The sequence below is a fragment of the Bos indicus genome, chromosome X (genome assembly GCF_029378745.1).
Source record: "Bos indicus isolate NIAB-ARS_2022 breed Sahiwal x Tharparkar chromosome X, NIAB-ARS_B.indTharparkar_mat_pri_1.0, whole genome shotgun sequence".
NCBI classification, from domain to species: domain Eukaryota; kingdom Metazoa; phylum Chordata; class Mammalia; order Artiodactyla; family Bovidae; genus Bos; species Bos indicus.
In genome coordinates, this window is record NC_091789.1 from 113,224,671 (window position 1) to 113,243,960 (window position 19,290).

Below are 19,290 nucleotides of genomic sequence, written 5' to 3' on the forward strand. Positions count from 1 at the left end.
GACATGACTGCAAATGAATCTCTGCTGCCTAGGGTCATGTCCTCTACACCAAATCTAGCTAGAGACAGTATGCAAGGAAAGGAAAGGATAATGAAAGAGGAATTCAGAGAATAATCAAAGAGATGTACACAAGTGATTCTTGAACAATACAGGTTTGAACTGCACAGGTCCACTTATACGCAAATTTTTTCAATAGTAAATACTACAGCATTACATAATCTATGGTTCATTGAATCCTCAGATGTAGAACTGTGGACACAGAGGGCCAACTGTAAGTTATACTCCAATTTTTAGCTATACAGAGGGTTGTTGTTGTTATTCAGTCACTAAGTCATGTCCAGGTCTTTGTGACCCCATGGACTGCAGCACGCAAGGCTTCCATGTCCTCTACTATCTCCCAGAGTTTGCTCAAAATGATTCACTCAATGATGCCATCCAACCATCGCATCCTCTGCCATCCCCTTTTCCTCCTGCCTTTAATCTTTCCCAGCATCAGCATCTTTTCCAATGAGCCAGTTCTTTACATCAGGTGGCCAAAGTATTGGAGTCCTTCCAATGAATATTCAGAACTGATTCCTTTAGGATTGACTGGTTTGATATCCTTGCTGTCCAAGGAACTCTCAAGAGTCTTCTCCAGTACCACAGTTTGAAAGCATCAACGCTTCGGCACTTAGCCTTCTTTATGGTCCAGCTCTCACATCCGTACATGACTACTGGAAAATCCATAGCTTTGAAAATAGAGACTCTAGTAGGCAAAGTGATGTCTCTAGTTTTTAATAGGGAGGTTGAGAACCCTTAACCCCTGCACTATTTAAGGGTCAACTGTGTGTGTGTTAAGACATATACACACACATATATTTATATACACATATATGAATACTTACAGATCTACATAGGTAACAATTTTACTCATGACTATGGTGACTGTATTATTTCAAACAAAAACAATATCCAGTCTGACAAGTGTAAGTATAATTATTTAGACAATCTATGGTTTGAAATGTCATCAAATATCAGGTATTTGTGGCCCTGTGCCTATGATGAGACTTACAATATGAATCACTTGAAGGAAAATGGTATAGAATCAAAATTAACTTAGTTTCCCTATGTGTGTATATATGTTGGGATTAATAAGGTATTTAGTGAGAAAACCCCTAAGGTTTTAAATTTGTTTAAGGCAGAGTCAGATATTTTCCCCCAGGTCTCTGTGACTCACTAAGAGTTTGGATTCTATTAGAAAACAAGGATGTTCATGCTGAGAGTTTCTGTTAATCTATTAAGCTTTGTGGCAATTCTATTTAATACTAGGAAAAAAACAAGATGTTTACCAAACTAGAAGTCCACTCCAATAGTTCTCCTGGTGTTTAATGGGAACAGTGTGTCTTTAGGCTCTTGAGAAGGTCAAACCAATTTCATTCTTAGTGGCAGTGATAAGATTTGAAAAAACAAACAGCCCAAAAGATCAAACATTTGTAGAGTATTAAGAAGATACTGTTGTTTGGCACTTACTGGTTGCCCTTACTTCCTGGGTGAATGGGTAATTCTTGAAATCGCTTCAAATCCATTTGAACCAAATATTTAGCTTATCTGAAGGATTCCAAACAGCTAATTTAAATGCACTCTCCCCTTTTGTCTCTCCGTCCTCCTCTTTCTTCCACCATTGTGCTGGAAAATGATGGAATCAAACACTTAAAGACAAAGCCATAGGGTTCCCAGGCTGGGCACTGTGGTCTTTTGATGACACTAATTCCTGTTTGCCTGGTGGCCCATCTCAGCTGAGCTCCCTATGTGGAACTCGGCATTATGTGCTTACACTTTGGTTTTCAACCAGCATAAATGGTAGAACCACATAAGAAACTCCTGTTAGTTTTTGTTGTATAAGAGCAACACTTAAATAAAAGTTGTATTATATATTATATAGCTTGTAGGTTAGAGCTGTCAGTAAATACCAGACTATAGAACTGTTTTCTGTTCTGTTCCGTTTCTCTGACAACTATTAGTAAAGCTGCGGATGGGCTTTCAACAGGGTCAGAATAGGTGCAGTTCCGCAAAAGCATCAAAGCATTGGGGGAAAGAAAGCAATTATGCAATGAGAGAACATGGGCTCTGATCTTTACCAGCTGGACAAATGATTTAATCTAAGGTTAAGTTGTCACAGATCTAAAAGCTAATGTTCAGTTGCTATAAGATATTATAGAAGGGGGCTTCAATGGGCAACTAAGCCCATGCACCACAACTACTGAGCCTGTGCTCTTGAGCCCAGGAGCCACAACTATTGAGCCCATGCGCCACAATGACTGAAGCCTGTGCATTGTAGAACCTGTGCTCAGCAATAAGAGAAGTCACTGTAATGAGAAGCTCATGCACCGCAAGGAAGAGTAGCCCCTGCTCGCCACAATTAGAGAAAGCCCGCGCAGCAATGAAGACCCAGAACTCCCCCAAATAAATAAATACATAAAATTACAAAAGAAAATCTCCTAGAGGTGGAAGGACTCTGTCAAACCATCTAACCTCCCAAACAGAAGCCTTATGTTAGCTCTTCTGTGAAACCATTCCTTCACTTTCTATCTTATTCATCATAACTTACTCATCCCTCCAGACTCCAACAAAGTACCAACACGCACCGCTGTAGCCTAGTGAAAACAATGGTTGTAAAAGCTAGCATCAATGTTTACTGTTACAATAAAATCTGCCACACCATAAATTCTTTGTGTTGATGATTTTGGAGGATATAGAAGAAAATTAACTAAGTTCACTGCCTGGTCTGACTAATCTCCTGGTTGGGTTTTTGAGGAACTTGGAGATGTAGATACCCATGCGTGTGACTTATGAACTGCTCTCAGGAGGAACCTGTGAGGGAGAAGGGCAGAAGGGAGTAGGAGAAGGAGGAAAGGGAAGAGAAGGGAGGTTAGGAAGGGTGTGACTTATAGTGACAGGCCAGTCTCAGCATGATCCCATGGGGAGCTCTGAAGCAGAAGTTGCATTGCAACCTATCTGCAGGGCAGGAATAGAGACACAGACCTAGAGAATGGACTTGTGAAAATGGGGATTGACATATATACACTAGCATGTGTAAAATAGAATGTTAGAGGGAACCTGTTGTATAGCACAGGGAGCTTAGCTCAGTACTCTGTGATGACCTCGATGAGTGAGGTGGTGGGGGTGGGGGGTGCGGTGGAAGGAAGGCTCAAGGTGGGGGGATATATGTATACATACAGCTGATTCACATTGATGTACAATAGAAGTTAACACAGCATTGTAAAGCAATACTCATCCAATAAAAATTTGGGGAAAAAAGTAGTTGTATTGCAGAGTCTGGAGGCAAGAGGTTTCTATACCCATGAGCCATTGGCTTGGGGCAACCCAGTGGGGACAAAAATGCAAGTTTATCTGGTACATGTGGTTCTTTACACCTATGGGCTACTCCAGCCACCCAAAGGTAGTCCTCCAAAGAAGGTGGAAGGTGCCAGTCTTTAGAAGTAAAGCACGTGGAAACTGGGAGATAAGAGCACAAATCCAGCAAAGGGGCTGTAAAGGATTGGAGTGATGGTGTTCACAACAACTCACAAGATCAAGGGCAACACAAACCAGCAATAAGCCCTAATGATTTTAGCCAGCCATTATTAAGTGCTTACTGTAAGTCAGTCTTGTTCTAGGCTCTTGGTAATATTACCTTATTTAATCCTTACAACAAGCTCATGAGGTAGCTACTGTTATTGTTTCTGTTCTGTCAATTGAGGAACCTAGATCTATACAGGCAGTTAGTCTAAAGTGATGATAAGACTTCATGGTGTAACTAAGATTTGAATTTGCAAACGGAGATGGGTGATTTGACAGCAATGTACTCGAAACACCACACTACCCACTTTGGCATGGCTTCTCAATACAGGAAGCTGTGAAGAGGGACAGAGCCTGAGTCATTTCGTCTGGGCTCCTATCTTGATAGCTCACAATAAAATGAGACAGAGCATCTAACACAGTCAGTGCAGCAAAAACCTGCACTAAATATTAGACAGTGTTGTTATTAAGGAAGGGAATGACATTGCCTCTTTCAAAAAAATTTTTTTTCTATAATAACATCTCTTAGGTCTGTAAAAGTCTTTCTTCTGCTGTCCTCCCAATGTTTAAAGAGCCAGGGAATCAATGTTTATTCTTGATAGCTCTATTGTATATTACATGATTTGGCCAAATTTCCACTACAGAGAATAAGGAAAGAAGGCAAGGGAAGGGAGAGAAAAAGAGGGAGTATACTAGATCATTACTAAAAGTTACTGAGAATGACAGGAACAAATATTCTGAACAAAGTCCTGTTCACTGTACTTCAGTCTTTCCTGGGATCTGATTATTAAATTGCTTTTTCCTGAACAGAGTGATTTTTAATTCCCCAGAGAGTGTTATCAATAACTCCTTAGTACCCTGTCTCCCATAAACAATAGAACTTTTTCAATGCCATTAGAAAATTTAGTCACTTTTCAAGACTGGACTATCAATGCCAAAAATATCACTTTGGAATTCTTTAAAATCATTATTAACTGGATTTCACTGCCACCTGAATTCTAGGCATAGAAAAAGTACAGCATATTTCATCAAAGCCTTTAAGATTAGCTGAATGCCTTAGAATAATGAAAATAAAAACTCTGAGCTCTTCATTATGAAATAAGCATCAATCAAGAATATTTCAATGTCATTCCAATTCTAAGCATCCTAGTTCCTTTAGGCACATTGAATATTTTTGCAACATATAAGGGTAATCTTATGATGTGTTTTCTCAAGTAAAACAAACATAAGCTTCTGATTGCAGTTTTCGGAGATACTTGATACACAAAACCACATGTTACACAGTAGACAGGGGCTGAGGAAGGAACTCTGCTTATTTCTGTCCCTCTACTCAGGGGTGAGACATAATGCTGCTGCTGCTGCTAAGTCGCTTCAGTCGTGTCCAACTCTGTGCGACCCCAAAGAGGGCAGCCCACCAGGCTCCTCTGTCCATGGGATTCTCCAGGCAAAAACACTGGAGTGGGTTGCCATTTCCTCCTCCAATGCATGAAAGTGAAAAGTCAAAGTGAAGTCGCTCAGTCGTGTCCGACTCCTAGGGACCCCATGGACTGCAGCCTACCAGGCTCCTCCGTCCATAGGATTCTCCAGGCAAGAGTACTGGAGTGGGATGCCATTGCCTTCTCCATGAGACATAATAACCAAATACATTTAACAAGCAGGACAGGTCAGGCAGCAACCAATCATAATGAACATAGTAACCAATCAGAATGATGCTTTGATCATTGGGAACTGATGATGTAACCAATCAGAATGGATGCTGGCTGAAACACAGATGAGGCCACACCTAGGGATTCGGCTAAATATCAACCCTGCCTACAACCCATGTGAAACTCAATTCTGTCCACATTACTCAACTTTCCTCACACAGAAACTTATTTCAAAAAATTCAAATGATTTCTGGGATACAATACGAACTTATCAGTTTCCAGACACCCTTCCTCTCACAGCTCTGGTCGATAAAAATTTCCACTAAGACTGACCAAAGAAAGATATTATACAAATAATAGATAAAAATTACTGTGCACTGAAGTATCAGGCACTACACATTATCTTCCTTAATCTTTGCAACAGCCCTATAAGATGAGTGCTATACCTACCCCTGCTGTTTTGATGAGGAAACCAAGGTATAGAGAAGTTGAGTCACTGATTCAAGGTCACACAACTAGTACATCCCAGGGCTGGTACTCAAACCTGGGCAGTCCTTCCACTTAACTACAAATTATGATGTCACTGGCAAACGAACATCCTCATCAACACCATATTTACCACTCAATTCCAACCTTCTTTCTGGCGAAATGATAAAGTGCCAAAGATGTTTTCTAATATCTATGCTATTGTTTGGAATCCATGAAGACACTGACCTACACTGGTCTCTAGTGTGGTTGGAGTTGCCCCAATTCTGATCTAAATTGTTTCCAAAAAATAGAAAACAGTCAAGGAAGGCAGACAAGTTCAAGAATATTACCTTATTCTCTTGTCCTCTACTTTTTTCAAATATTCATCTCTCTTTAGGACTCCCAGGATCATCTCCTTCTCATGATCTAATAAAAATGACAAGTTGATGAACTCAGAGTTCTTAGACATGGTATTTCAGCAGTAGCCCTGAGTGGCAGTGGTTGAATTTTCCAGGTAAATTGATACCCGCAGTTCTTAAGGTCCCCGTGAATATCTCAAGAGTCACTCAGTTGCTTGATGAACAGAAGCTTTTATGAGGTCTCTGAAGATCTGATGATGGTAGGTAAGGATTCTTCCAGGCAACACAGAAAACAAGCTCCACTGGGATTACATTTCAAGAAATTCATTATTGTTTTAACTGAAAAGATCTCCAAAGCCTTCGTTTTGATATACAGTCCAATGGCAGCTGAGTTCCCCTAATGATGCTTAGCGTTACTCCAGGAAGCTACAGAGCAGAAAACAGATCTGCTGGGACGGAATCCAGAAAATACTGCAAAGGTGGAGGGAACAAAGGAAAGAAAAATTAATTAGGTGATTTTCCCCAAAGCACTTGTAAATGTGTCTAGTATTCGAAACAGTGATGTACCTAACCCAAACACCACTTTTCAATCTGTAAACAGGCACTGATGAGATATCTATTGTACTTACTACAGCATCAAAGAGTTACTTATATTTCGTTGATTCCAAGTTCTCTATGCCAATTCAGTTTCTTCCATTATAACGAGCATCCTCTACCAGCCAGATCCTGTCACCACCCTTACAGCTGACCCATGGGTGTACTGGGTCACTAGGACAGCCTGGACTGTCCACAACAGGACAGGTCCCTTAAGAGGCTCCATCCTGCCCTCCCACCCTCCCTCCCCGAAACTAGAACCACAACATAAGAAAACACTACTAACAAAACAAGTATGAACCAGTGCTGCACGTATCAACCTAAATTTCTCTCACAAACATAATGTTGAATGAAAACACTTGCAGAAGAATTCATGCAGAATAATATGAACAGCTTATGCATGAAAGAACTAATTTTCAAAGACATTACATCTAGTTTAAGGCCACAAACATTCATAGTATAAATACAAGGAAATTCATGGGAAATTCAGAGATGCAATCAGAGAACACAGGAACTTCAACTACTGGGTGACATTTTATTCTCAATGTAGGTTTATATCTTATGACGTACATGGTTGTGAATTATACCAGATCTATATTACATACTGCAAGATAGTTGTTTTAAGACTCCCATTTTGTCAACATAAGCTCACCAGACCCTCTCCTTCATATTAATTCTTGAGCACATTCTTTCATTGGCTTGGTACCTCGGTTCTCTCTGTGCATCCCCTTAAGAATGATAGCTCTTAGCATGCCCTACTGGGTTTTGGGATTTGGCATCATCCCACGACAATGTTCCTCAGCCTCCCTCTAGGTCTCTGAACTACAATCTACATGCATGTGACACTTGGTTTGGTTGATTCTAGCCAGATTTCCAAGTGCAACTAGATACTTACTCCTAGACTGCTTTGGGGTCTCCCAGTTACCATAAGTTCAGATTGACCTCAAATTCTCAGATCTGAAAGGACAGGCTCTAGTCCAGGGCCTCTTTAACTTTCCAAAGTTCCCATGTGTTTGTTCTCTGCATAGTATAATGAAACCAGAACCTTGCTGAAATGACCTAGAACTGAACTGCTTCCCACAGAACAAGAGCGATTCCACTTGGGGGAAACTGACCAGATCTCAGTGAGTGTAGTAGACTCTTTAAATATACTGCAGGCCTTTAACCCATTTCCAAAGTCCTAAAGGCTGTAAGGCTCAGAGGATGCCAAGATTGACATGAAAAGGAAATAACAAGGTTAAGAGTAAATGGGGCTCATCAGAAAGGTTTAGGCTTTTTAAAAAAAACACGGTGGCACTAGTGGCAAAGACTGCCTGTCAATGCAGGAGACACAAGAGGTGTGGGTTAGATCCCTGGGTTGGGAAGATCCCCTGGAGAAGTAAATAGCAACCCATTCCAGTATTCTTGCCTGGGAAATCTCATGGACAGAGGAACCTGGTGGGCTACAATCCATGGGGTCACAAAGACTCCAACACGACTAAGAAACTGAGGACATAGCTGATTTACAATATCATGTTAGATTCAGGGGTACAGCACAGTGATTGTGTGTGTGTTTCAGATCATTTTACCATATAGGTTATTACCAAATATTGAGTAGAATTCCCTGCACTATACACTAGGTCCTTGTTAAGTTATCCATTTTATATATAGTAGTGTGTATGTTAATCCCATCCTCCTAATCAATGCCTACCTACCCTTCCCCTTCGGTAAACGAGTTTATTTACACAGCAGAAATAGACCCATAGACATAGAAAGGTTTGGTTTTTCCATCAGATGCAGTCTCTCTCAGATAAATAGCACAGCTGTTGTTTCTGCCCCTTCTGTGTCTCCATCTATTTTCAGGTAAAAATAGGAAAAGCACTTGGTAACTCAGATAATGAATATGTTATCATCACAGCCAGGTTCACTTAACACATACTGTGTATTTGCAATGTCAGATTAGAATGCCCTATGTGACTCTTCAATAGAATTGTATTTAGAATTCATTCAGAAGATTGGAAGCTATAAAAATGCTTGACCTGAGGCTTCTGGTTATTCTTGCCTTGGGCTTAAGTATATGCAAGTCTGCCTTCTAAAAGTCCAAGAGTCTACTGAGGAGAAAAGAGGGAGGGGTGGAGTAACACCATGGGGCTATCGCAGGATGGTGACAGAGAAGATGGGAAATCAAACATGGATATAAGAAAAATGAAATTAGTCAGTAAGAGTTTAACGAAATTAGCCCTGAATGGATTTTTACCCATCTATACTTGGACTAATAGAAATGATTTATAAATGAATGACCAAGGAGATCAGAAATAGCCAAAATTTTATCAAGAAAATCAAGATGTTTCCTCCAGAAGGCAGGATGGGACTGTATCATTTAGTAACATGGAATCAAAATGCTGGGCATCCAGTCCTTTTGGAAAAACACAGGATGGAGAAGATGAGACAATGAGCGTGGAACAAGACAGAGGAGATCCAGAGAGCTACATGCTGACGGTGCCCAGCCAGACTCAGACCCGAGCAGAAGTATTTGGGCCCCCAAGTGAAAGTTAACTATTTGTTCCCAATAGTACATGCTCCATGTTGGGTGATGAGGACTCAGTCTGGCAAATTTTCATGTCTCATGTCATCAATACCTCAAAGCAGACAACTATTTCACTCTTGCTTGAGTTTAACTTTCTTCTGGAGACTTCTGGTTGCAATTGGCTTCCCCTAGAGCTCTCCCTTCAAGAAATGGATGTCCTGGTCCTCCCAAAGGAACCCTCTGTGTCTAGTTTAGTTTGAACCCATGTCTGATCTGCTCTCTGTATGCTAACCAAATCACATTTCTGAACCCTTGGAGGACCAGCATCTGGGCTGTAATTAATTTATTTAAGTAGGTACCATTTTTGTATTATTTATTTATTTTTTGGCTGTGCCACACAGCATGTGAGATCTCAGTTCCCAGACCAGGGTTCAAACTCACGCCCCCTGCATTGGAGGGGCAATGACTCTTAACCACTGGACCACCAGGGAAGTCCCAATATGTACCATTTTTGGATGACTGTGTTAAGCTAGTTCATATCCTCTGCTATTGAATCCCTTACCCACTATGTACACATTTTAACCAAGTGACAAAAAAGAATAACACTAATCAGGAGTGTATTTGATCTAGAGATGAGTCTCATTCTCTTTTGAGTCTCATTCTTTCAGTTAAATGGACCCAGTGAACACTAGTTAAAATCAGGAGGGACGAACTCATGTTTATTTTCTTCTCCAAAACCTTCACTTACAAACAGATCTCTCTCCTTCAGCATTTCAGATATGGAATTTTCCCTCTCTGGCCAGTAGCCTTGCCAAACTAAGCTAAATATTTAAAAAGAGGACCAGATGGTTTGGATGTCATTCTATTGCTAGATAACTCCAGACAGGTCATTCCCTCTGCTCAGTACCACACAAAATGCAATAAGGAAAAAATCCCACAACATCCTGCAAAGACCTAAGTTTCTTTAAAAGCATCTGTTTTGAGTAACACACACTTAAAATTCATCAGGGTTGGAATTGTAGGCAAAGGAAAGGGTATATCTGAATGAATTTCATTATGAGGTACTTGAAATGCAGCTTTAAAAATAGTATGTTTTGGGACATCCCTGGTTGTCCAGTGGCTAAGACTCTGTGCTCCCAATGCAGGGGGCCTGGGTTCGATCCTCCGTCGGGGAAGTAGATCCCACAGGCCACAACTAAGACAGGTAGAGCCAAATAAATAAAAACATGTATGCACATTTAAAAAAATAGTATGTTTTACAAATATAAAATGGGAGTACTTCACATTCTGGATTAACCAACACATTTCCAAGTCAATGACAAAAAAAAAAAAAAAAAAGAAGAAGAAGAAAATGGATGAACTCTTATAGATTAAGAGTCCAAAGAGCCATATAACCAAATAACTAAATACAATACAAAAAGCTTGATTATTTAGATTAGATCCTTTAAAACAAAAGTTATAAAAAAAGAAAAACATTCTAAGGACACTGAGGACATGTGAATATGGACCAGATACTAGATAATATGAAATTACTAATCCTTTTAAGTATGAAAATAATATTGTGGTTATTAGTAAGAATATTCTTTGAAATGTTCTTATTCTTAGAAGGTGCATAAAGAAGCATCCAGTTGGTAAGTGTATTATTTGTAACCTATTTTCAAAGAATTTTCAAAGAAAGTATTAACTATAGAGATGAAATAAATATGGTAAAATGTTAATAGCAGAACCCGGTTGGCAAGTCCATGAGAGTTTACTGTATTTCTTTTCAACATTCCTGTATGTATGAACATTTCATTAAAAGAATTGAAAGAAAACACGTCGGGAAATGATCATGATAAATGAAAGTTTGCAAAGCTGAATTTGTGATGACAACTACACTGTGTGCTATAGACAGTATGTGCCCCTTCAAAATTAATACGTTGAAACCTAAGCCCCTATGTGATGATGTTTGGAGGTGGGGCCTTCGGAAGGTGATTAGCTCAAGAGACCAGAGGCCTCGTGAATGATGAGAGCTCCCTCCTCCCTTCTGCCATGTAAGGAGACAGGAAGAAGATAGTATCTAAAAGCCTGGAAGTGGGCGTTCACCGAACACCAAATATGCCAGCACCTTCCTCTCGGACTTCCCAGTCTCGAAAAATGTGAGAAATAAATGTTTCTTGTTTAAGCCATCCAATCTATGGTGCTTTTTTTGTAGCCCAGACAAACCGAGATACTGTGAATCATTTTCTACAGAAAAATGCATTAGAAATTAGAATTATTGTAAATTATTTTTAAAATGATTGAATTACATTTCCTAATCTCAGGTGGGTAATTGATGTCTCAAACCTCTAGGAAGAATGACATGTCACAAATAATCCTTTAACCATTTTATCATCTTCAACAAATAACCATAAAACACTGTGATTAACTGCTAAGGAAGTGATAAGCCAGTCTTATCCCTAGAATTATCTTTGTAAAGACGGTTTCTAGCTATGCTTCTTCCATCACTTGAGAAGATTATGAGATGAAAAAAATTTTTGTTGCATTGTTATTTAGTTATAAATCCAGCTAGTCATGAAAAAAAAATGCTCATTTTAAAAAATGCACTGCCAGAGGGAATATAATAGTTATGAAATAGAGACAATGAGAACTTAGATCTTTGGCAGGTAACTGTTTCTAATGCAATATGAAGGACATTAACTCCAAGACTTTTATCACTGGAGGTGATCTGGCAAGGAGTGCATGAACTTGACCCTCCAATTTCAAGTATGAACTGTGTCCTAAGGACTAGTAAGAAACTTGTGAGATTTGCCAGGGCGCTGCTTGATAGCTGAAAATTGGAAGCAATGTCAGATCACAGGAAATGGATACATCGATATAACATATTATGTAATATTAAGGTGGAAATACGCAGAATTAACTGGCAACCCACTCCAGTATTCTTGCCTGGGAAATCCCACAGACAGAGGAGCCTGGTGGGCTATAGTCCACAGGGTCACAAAGAGTTGGACACGACTTAGTGACTAAACAACAACAAGGTGGAAACATACATACTGTATGTCAAGTTAAAAAACCAGGTTATTGAACAATGTATCACAGAATCCTTCTTTATAAAGCTAAACATACTTACATATCAATTGGAAAAAAAATAGTATGTTTCTGGAAGTACTCTTGTGAGGAAATTAACACAAAATTAATTTTCTGTTGCCTGTTACTGACAGCACAACAGCAAGATGAATTTTCAGCACACTTATAGGGATATTTAGGATGCTTAGAATAACCAGCAAAATAGCATATGCAAAATTTACTTGAGAGCATCTTTCAAATAGATAAGCAGGGAGGACTGCTGCTGCTAAGTTACTTCAGTCGTGTCCGACTCTGTGCGACCCCATAGACGGCAGCCCACCAGGCTCCCCCGTCCCTGGGATTCTCCGGGAAGAACACTGAAGCAGGGAGGACTACACATGACTATCAAGAGGTTAGAACTGAGAGAGAGATAAAGATGCTGTGAGGAGAGAAATGAATAGTTCCTTAACTATGAACACAACCTCAAAGATTCGAGGGCCAATGCTACAGAACTGCAAGCATTTACTTTTAATTGAGCAGTTTCTTCTCCCGTGGACATATCTGTGTGGCACATTTCATAGGGGTGCAGTAGTTGAATTTCTTTTCAAAATGGTATTGATTCCCTGAGCAACAGTAGGATGGTCAACTAATAAGACCAGCAGCTTTACCATGATGCTCCAAGAACAGCATCCTCAGAATGTCCCAAAATAAAAACAGCTAGAACATAGATGATTCAACTAATCCTCATGACCCTCTCACAAAATAAGTTCCAATACCCCCATTTTATAGATGAGAAAACTAAGGCAAAGGACATTAATTACCATGCCCCAAATTATGCAGTCAGTAAGTAACTCAGAGCAGTCTGGTTTCAAGGACCCTGCTTCTAACCATGATAGTGACTACCTCTCAGGGCTTCCATGGAACAACCTGCATGCTCAGTCATGTCTGACTCTTTACGACCCAATGAACTTCAGCCGCCCAGGCTTCTCTGTCCATGGGATTCTCCAGGCAAGAATACTGGAGTGGATTGCCATTTCCTCCCCAAGGGAATCTTCCCAATCCATGGATCAAACTGCATCTCCTGCATTGGCAGGGCAATTATTTACCACTTAGCACTCCACAACTTATCAGAATCTTTAATGCTCTGATGTTCACTGTGAATTTTCACAGAACCCTCAATTTGAAAAAGATATTTAACATTGTTTGTTCTTAATCATGGCATCACATGTTTTGATATTTTTAAAGAGGAGACTATGTCTATTTTTTTTAATAAAAAACTGGTCAGGAATAAACCTAAATAAATTCAAGAAAGAAAGATTTGAAGGAATTAGTAGATACACTTGTACCATAATATCTGGTAATTCCTCCACATGCTTTTTAACTAGCAAGACCCACAAAATCCTGTATTGCCAAAAAAAGTTTCACACAACAGACCATATATAAATTTTAAGTATCTATACAAAAGAAGCCAGTATAAATAAAAAGAAAGAAGAGACAAGCTGGGAAATAAGATTTTTCTATATAAAGCAGAAAAAGGATAACATAGAAAGTATAAACAGCTCCCCTAAATCACAGGAAAATGAACCAGTAAAATAAGGGGCAAAAACAAGAACAGGTAACCCATAGTATTAGCAATTTACAAGCAATTCATATAAATATGAAATAAAGCTTATTTGGTCATTCAAAAGAAAACTGTGACAAGGAAAACACTTTTTAGTTTTTCATTAGATTATGAAAACGTAAAAAGAAGCAAATCCACTGTCATCCAATGTTTGGTGAGGCTGTGTAGAAATGGGCATATTCATGCCCCATTGGTGGAAGTGGAAATAGGTTCAACTCGTAGCTGAAAGACAGTTCTCCATGGGCTCTTCCATATTTACATGTCTTGTGAGCAGAGGCACTAACTGGCCCTTTATTCTGGACAATCCTTCCAGAACTGTTTGTAGAGTGACTAGTGAATGACATAGTCTGCTTCTCTTTGGAGCAGAGGGAAGATTCCCTTACAATTTGTTTCAAAAAGCAAAACTCTCCCTCAAGGGCCAAGGGCAGATTTCCTTGCAGTCCACTGTAAAAAAGTTGAATTCCCTACTTTCAGGGTTCCTCAGCTGTTACACAAATCCACTGCATGCACACAGTTTCCATCAGGGCACTTGTGGGCAAGGGGAATCAACGCCAACGTGAAGCTCACAAGACTAGCTGTCCTGATAATAATAAAATCCATTGTATCTGACCCAGGATCATGTGTCTCCAACCACCATACATAAAACTGACAGAGCTACTTTATAGCTTGAAAGTAGGAAAAAATCTGAGCTTTTATGGTTCTTACCATAACCCTAACCTTTTTAGAGGATGAATTGAATCTTTCAAAATTGGTCAAAGGGTACAAAGTTCCAGTTATGCTAGATGAATAACTCCTAGGGATCTACAGGACAGCTCAGTGACCATAGCTAACAATACTGCATTGTTTACTTAAAAATGTGCTGTCTTTACAATAAATACACACAAAGATAAATATTCACATACACACATATACATTCTAAATGTGTTAAATGAAATAAATACACACCTAAATATGGAAAAAAGGATAGGAGGAAGTCAAAATATTAAGTTATCTTTGGGTAGTTATACTATAGTTGTATTTTAATTTCTTCTTTATAATGCTCATTTCCATGTTTCTACAATGAATGAGTAGTGTCATATAGTTTTGTGGTTAATAAATGTAATTTTAAAATAATGCTTAATTCACTAAGGCATGTTCAGGGTGGGAAAAAATAAAGCCAAAGAACAGATACAATGGGTTACAGAGCATATAAATGTTCATGCAATGAAATGCTGAATCTAGAGGATACATAAATAAATAAAGCATGGGCTCTGTTCCTAAAGAGTTTGTCTATTTTGTAGTGAAGACAGACGAAAACATTTTTAAAAAAGGTGATAAATGCCAACTTGGCTTTGAGAACACAAAGAAAAGGACAGTGAGGAAAAGGAAAGTGATCATTGTGGGATGTGAAGATGGTAAATATGAAAAGCCACAACTACACAGAACTGGTCCAGGGAATAGTGAATAATCCCAAGGCTGGGGTCTGAGTTCATGGTGGAAAGGGAAGAGGAAGGAAAGAGCCAGCCAGGGAGGAATTTGATGGCCAAATAAATCACCTGGACTTTATCCAGTGTTTTCCACACTGTGTCTTGTGGACTCGTTTCTTAGGAAACACAGCAAGGCAGGTTGCATGGCCAAGTCTGTGGCACCGACCCCTGCTTCAAACAGCAGCTCTGCTTTTATCTCTTCTATAAGTTGGATTTTCTGGCAGTGTTTTATTTGAAGAAAGAGCTCCATGACCTTAAAAAGTCTGAACACTGCTCCCATGCCATCAAACTGTTGGATGCTTTTAAGACAAGGAATAGCACAGTCAGGTTTCTATTTTAAATGTGTGTTTTGAAAGACATCAGTATTCAGTGATTGTCTGAGAGGGTAGAGGTAATGTAGACAATGAGAAGGATCAGGCAGGAGGACCAGGGAGAGACTGGGAAGTGAAGTTTGTGGGGAAGGAATAAAGGATCATTTTTCATATATTCGGGGATAATCTCATAAGGTCCAGTTACCAACTAGATGTGAGTGGGAAGAGAGAACCACTGAAGTTTCTGGCATGGGGAAATGCAAAGATTCTTAAATTTTAGTGTACATTAGAACCAGCCATGGGACTTGTTCAGACATAAGATTCCTGAGGTTCCATCTCCAGAAATCCTAATTCAATAGGACTGGGGTAAAGCCTAGGAATGTTGATGGTAATATTACTAACAGAGATAGAGGATACAAAACAAAAAAGGGTAAGAGAAAAAAAGTTACTTAAAATCTGAAGATGTTGGGGTCCAGGTGCTTAGGAGGCAAATATCAAAAACAAAGACCTGTTCAGAAGGGCATTTGGTATGAATAGAGTTTATCAGAGAAGTCTTTACAAGAGGCATTTAAATGAGAATTACTGATACCTACATGGTGGCTGAAATCATGGAATTGAGAATACACAGGAAGAGAAGAGGCAGAGACAAGATCATGAAGATTTTTAAATTTTTAAAGAAGACACAAAGAAAGAAATGCACTGATGAAAGAAACTAGGGGCAGAGGATAATCAACACAGCAAAAGATACAGTTGAGTCTAATGAACTGGGAGTCAAGCATATCACTCAATAATCAATGGAGGCCACTATCATGTCCAGGGAGGCTTCCCTGGTGGCTGAGACAGAAAAGAGTCTGCCTGCAGTGTGGGAGACTGGGGTTTGATCCCTGGGTTGGGAAGATCCCCAGGAGAATGAAACAGCAACCCACTCCAGTATTCTTGCCTGGAAAATCCCATGGATGGAGGAACCTGGCAGGCTAGAGTCCCTGGGGTTGTAAAGAGTGGGACATGACTGAGAGACTTCACTTTCACTTTATTATGTTCAGATTTCAGTCAATCAATCAAGTAAACTGTTACAAACAACTCCAGTTGCATGATCTCCAGTTGCATGATCTACCACACTAAACCCAGAAACTCTAGCAAATGTACCTTATCAGTACATTGAACTCGATCCAGTGTTATATCACATATTCCTTGGCCATATCCTAGTTTCTAATAATATAGATCAGTAAACCTTGCAATTATTTGCGGGGGGGGGGGGTAATCTAATTCCTTCAAGGTCATACTTTGTACTTGTCCCCCCCCCCACCCCAGAGCATACTAAAATATGATCACAGTTAGGGGTCTTGTGGGAACAAGGATTATTTGCAGCAACTGTTGATTGTTGGATAAGTTCTTGCATCCAAAAGAAAAAAGAGACAGCCTGAAAATCAGCCATCAGCTAGGAGACCTAAAATTGTCATTGACCAAGACCACAGGATAGAAGAGTACAAGATAGACATCTGGGGGGAAGCTCTACAATAAGTTATGTTGTAGGAGATAACTTGAAGCCTGGAGAGTTTTGAAAAGTCATCTGTGTTCTAGTATGAGTATACCATAGATCCTTCAGGGTAAAGTGAAGTGAAGTCGCTCAGTCGTGTCTGACTCTTTGCGACCCCATGAACTGTAGCCTACCAGGCTCCTCCTTCCATGGGATTCTCCAGGCAAGAGTACTGGAGTGGGTTGCCATTTTCCTTCTCCAGGGGATCTTCCTGACCCAGGGATCGAACCCAGGTCTCCCGCATTCCAGGCAGACGCTTTAAGCTCTGAGCCACCAGGAACTCCTTCAGGGTAAAGCAGCTTTAAAGTTGGCATAAGAGGAAGCAATATTCTACCCATAAGTTCACCTGTCATCCAAACCTGATTAACCAAGCTCTCTGTATGGATAACAAATTACTGCTAGGAAATTCTGCTTCCAAAATCTTATTGACATGACCTAGCTGAGAAGACTAGGTCTTTTGTGGAAACCTACCTAGGCTACTCGAGCAAGTATCCTGCAACCCAGGAAGATCTATTTTTAAACAAAATCTGAAGCTGATTCTCATGAGCTCAGACAGCTCCTCCTGGGTAGAGGGGGGTTGGTTACCCATAAATACGGCCAGTTTGTTGCCCCTCTGACTTAGTTTGGATTCCTATCAGTCTGATTACTAATGCCAAGTCTGACAAACACAGCAAGCAACTGGGGAGTAAGATGAACAAGATTCATGCAACTTAGAGGTGGTCTTACACCATGCTCTATACTGTACATGTGAGCTCAGTTGTGTCTGACTCTTTGTGATCCCATGAACGTAGCCCACCAGGCTCCTCTGTCCATGGGATTTCTCAGGCAAGAATACTGGAGTGGGTTGCCATTCCTTTCTCCAGGGGATCTTCCCAACCCAGGGATTGAACCCACGTCTCCTGCCTTACTGGTGGATTCCTTACCAATTGTGTGCCACTGGGAAAGCCAGATGCTCTACACTTGGGGCTGGCAAACTTCTTCTACTGAGGGCCAGCCAATAAATATGTTAGGCTTTTTGTTACAAGACGCAAAATCATGGTTATATTGTAGCTATTTATATAACAAGAAAGAAAAATGTCTACAAATATTTTACTGAAAAAAATCAAAATACAATGATTGAGAACAGTCATTTTGGGGGGAGGTTTTGGTAACACATAACTACGAATGAGAAGAATGGAATTACAGGAAAGATAGCATTTCACTTAACTGGGCTCCAATGTTAGTATTCCTATAACCAAGTTGATGAAAGTAGGCCTGATCTCACCCCAAACCTACTAAATTTGAATGTGAATTTTAACAAGAGCCCTCAGTGGTGTTTGTGCACCCTGAAGTTTGAGAACACAGTGGTCGAGTTCCTTAATACTATCTGAGCTGCATTTCTATGCTTTTAAAGAAGAAAATGAGGATTTCTTTGGTGGTCCAATGGTTAAGAATCCACCTGCCAATGTAGGGGACATGGATTTGATCCCTGGTCTGGGAAGATTCCACATGAACTAATCCCATGCCCCACAACTACTTAGCCTGTGCTCCGCAACAGAAGTCACTACAGTGATAAGCCCACCTCACTGCAAAACTAGAGTCACACTGGCTCTCCACACCTAGAGGAAGTCTGCACACAGCAACAAAGTCCCAGCACAGTCAAAAATAATAAATTGAAAACAAAAGAAAATGAAAGTTGTGTGACTTAGAAAACATTCTCAAACCATTCTTGCCTGGGAAATCCCATGGACAGAGGAGCCTGGCCGGCTACAGCCCATGGGGTCACAAAGAATCAGACAACTGAGTGACTAACACTTTCAAAGTTTCACTTCAAGAAATCTTACAGGGTCTCTGGCCCTGAAGTAAAGACCCAAGGGACTCTATTGCCAGGCCTACCACCAAGATGAAAATGTTCTGCCACTAAATTGTGGCGATGGTGTTTAACCTCTCAATATACTATAAAACACTGCATTTTATATTCCAAATGGGTGGATTCTGTGGGAGGTGAATTGTCTCAATGAGGCTTTTTAAAAAAATCAAATTGAAGAATTTGAGTTTATAGGTGAATTTTAAATGCATTTTTAAAACTTCACATAGTTTTTCAATAGACAGCTCAAGTAGAGAATTGCAAGGACTCCAGGTTTCTGATTCAGGAAGCTCTGACTACAAATTCCAGCTGTACTACTGACTGTGTTACAGA

General features: G+C 39.9%; 1 protein-coding gene across 1 annotated transcript in view; it reads right to left on the minus strand.

Annotated features, from left to right (window-relative positions):
* The window catches only part of SYTL5 (synaptotagmin like 5), a 261,920-nt gene that overhangs the window by 111,582 nt on the left and 131,048 nt on the right, over nucleotides 1-19,290 (minus strand). The window contains exon 2 of the mRNA XM_070783448.1: nucleotides 6,023-6,502. Coding sequence (XP_070639549.1) covers nucleotides 6,023-6,141 — 119 coding nt within the window. The 5' untranslated portion in view covers nucleotides 6,142-6,502. The remainder of the gene's footprint in view (nucleotides 1-6,022; nucleotides 6,503-19,290) is intronic.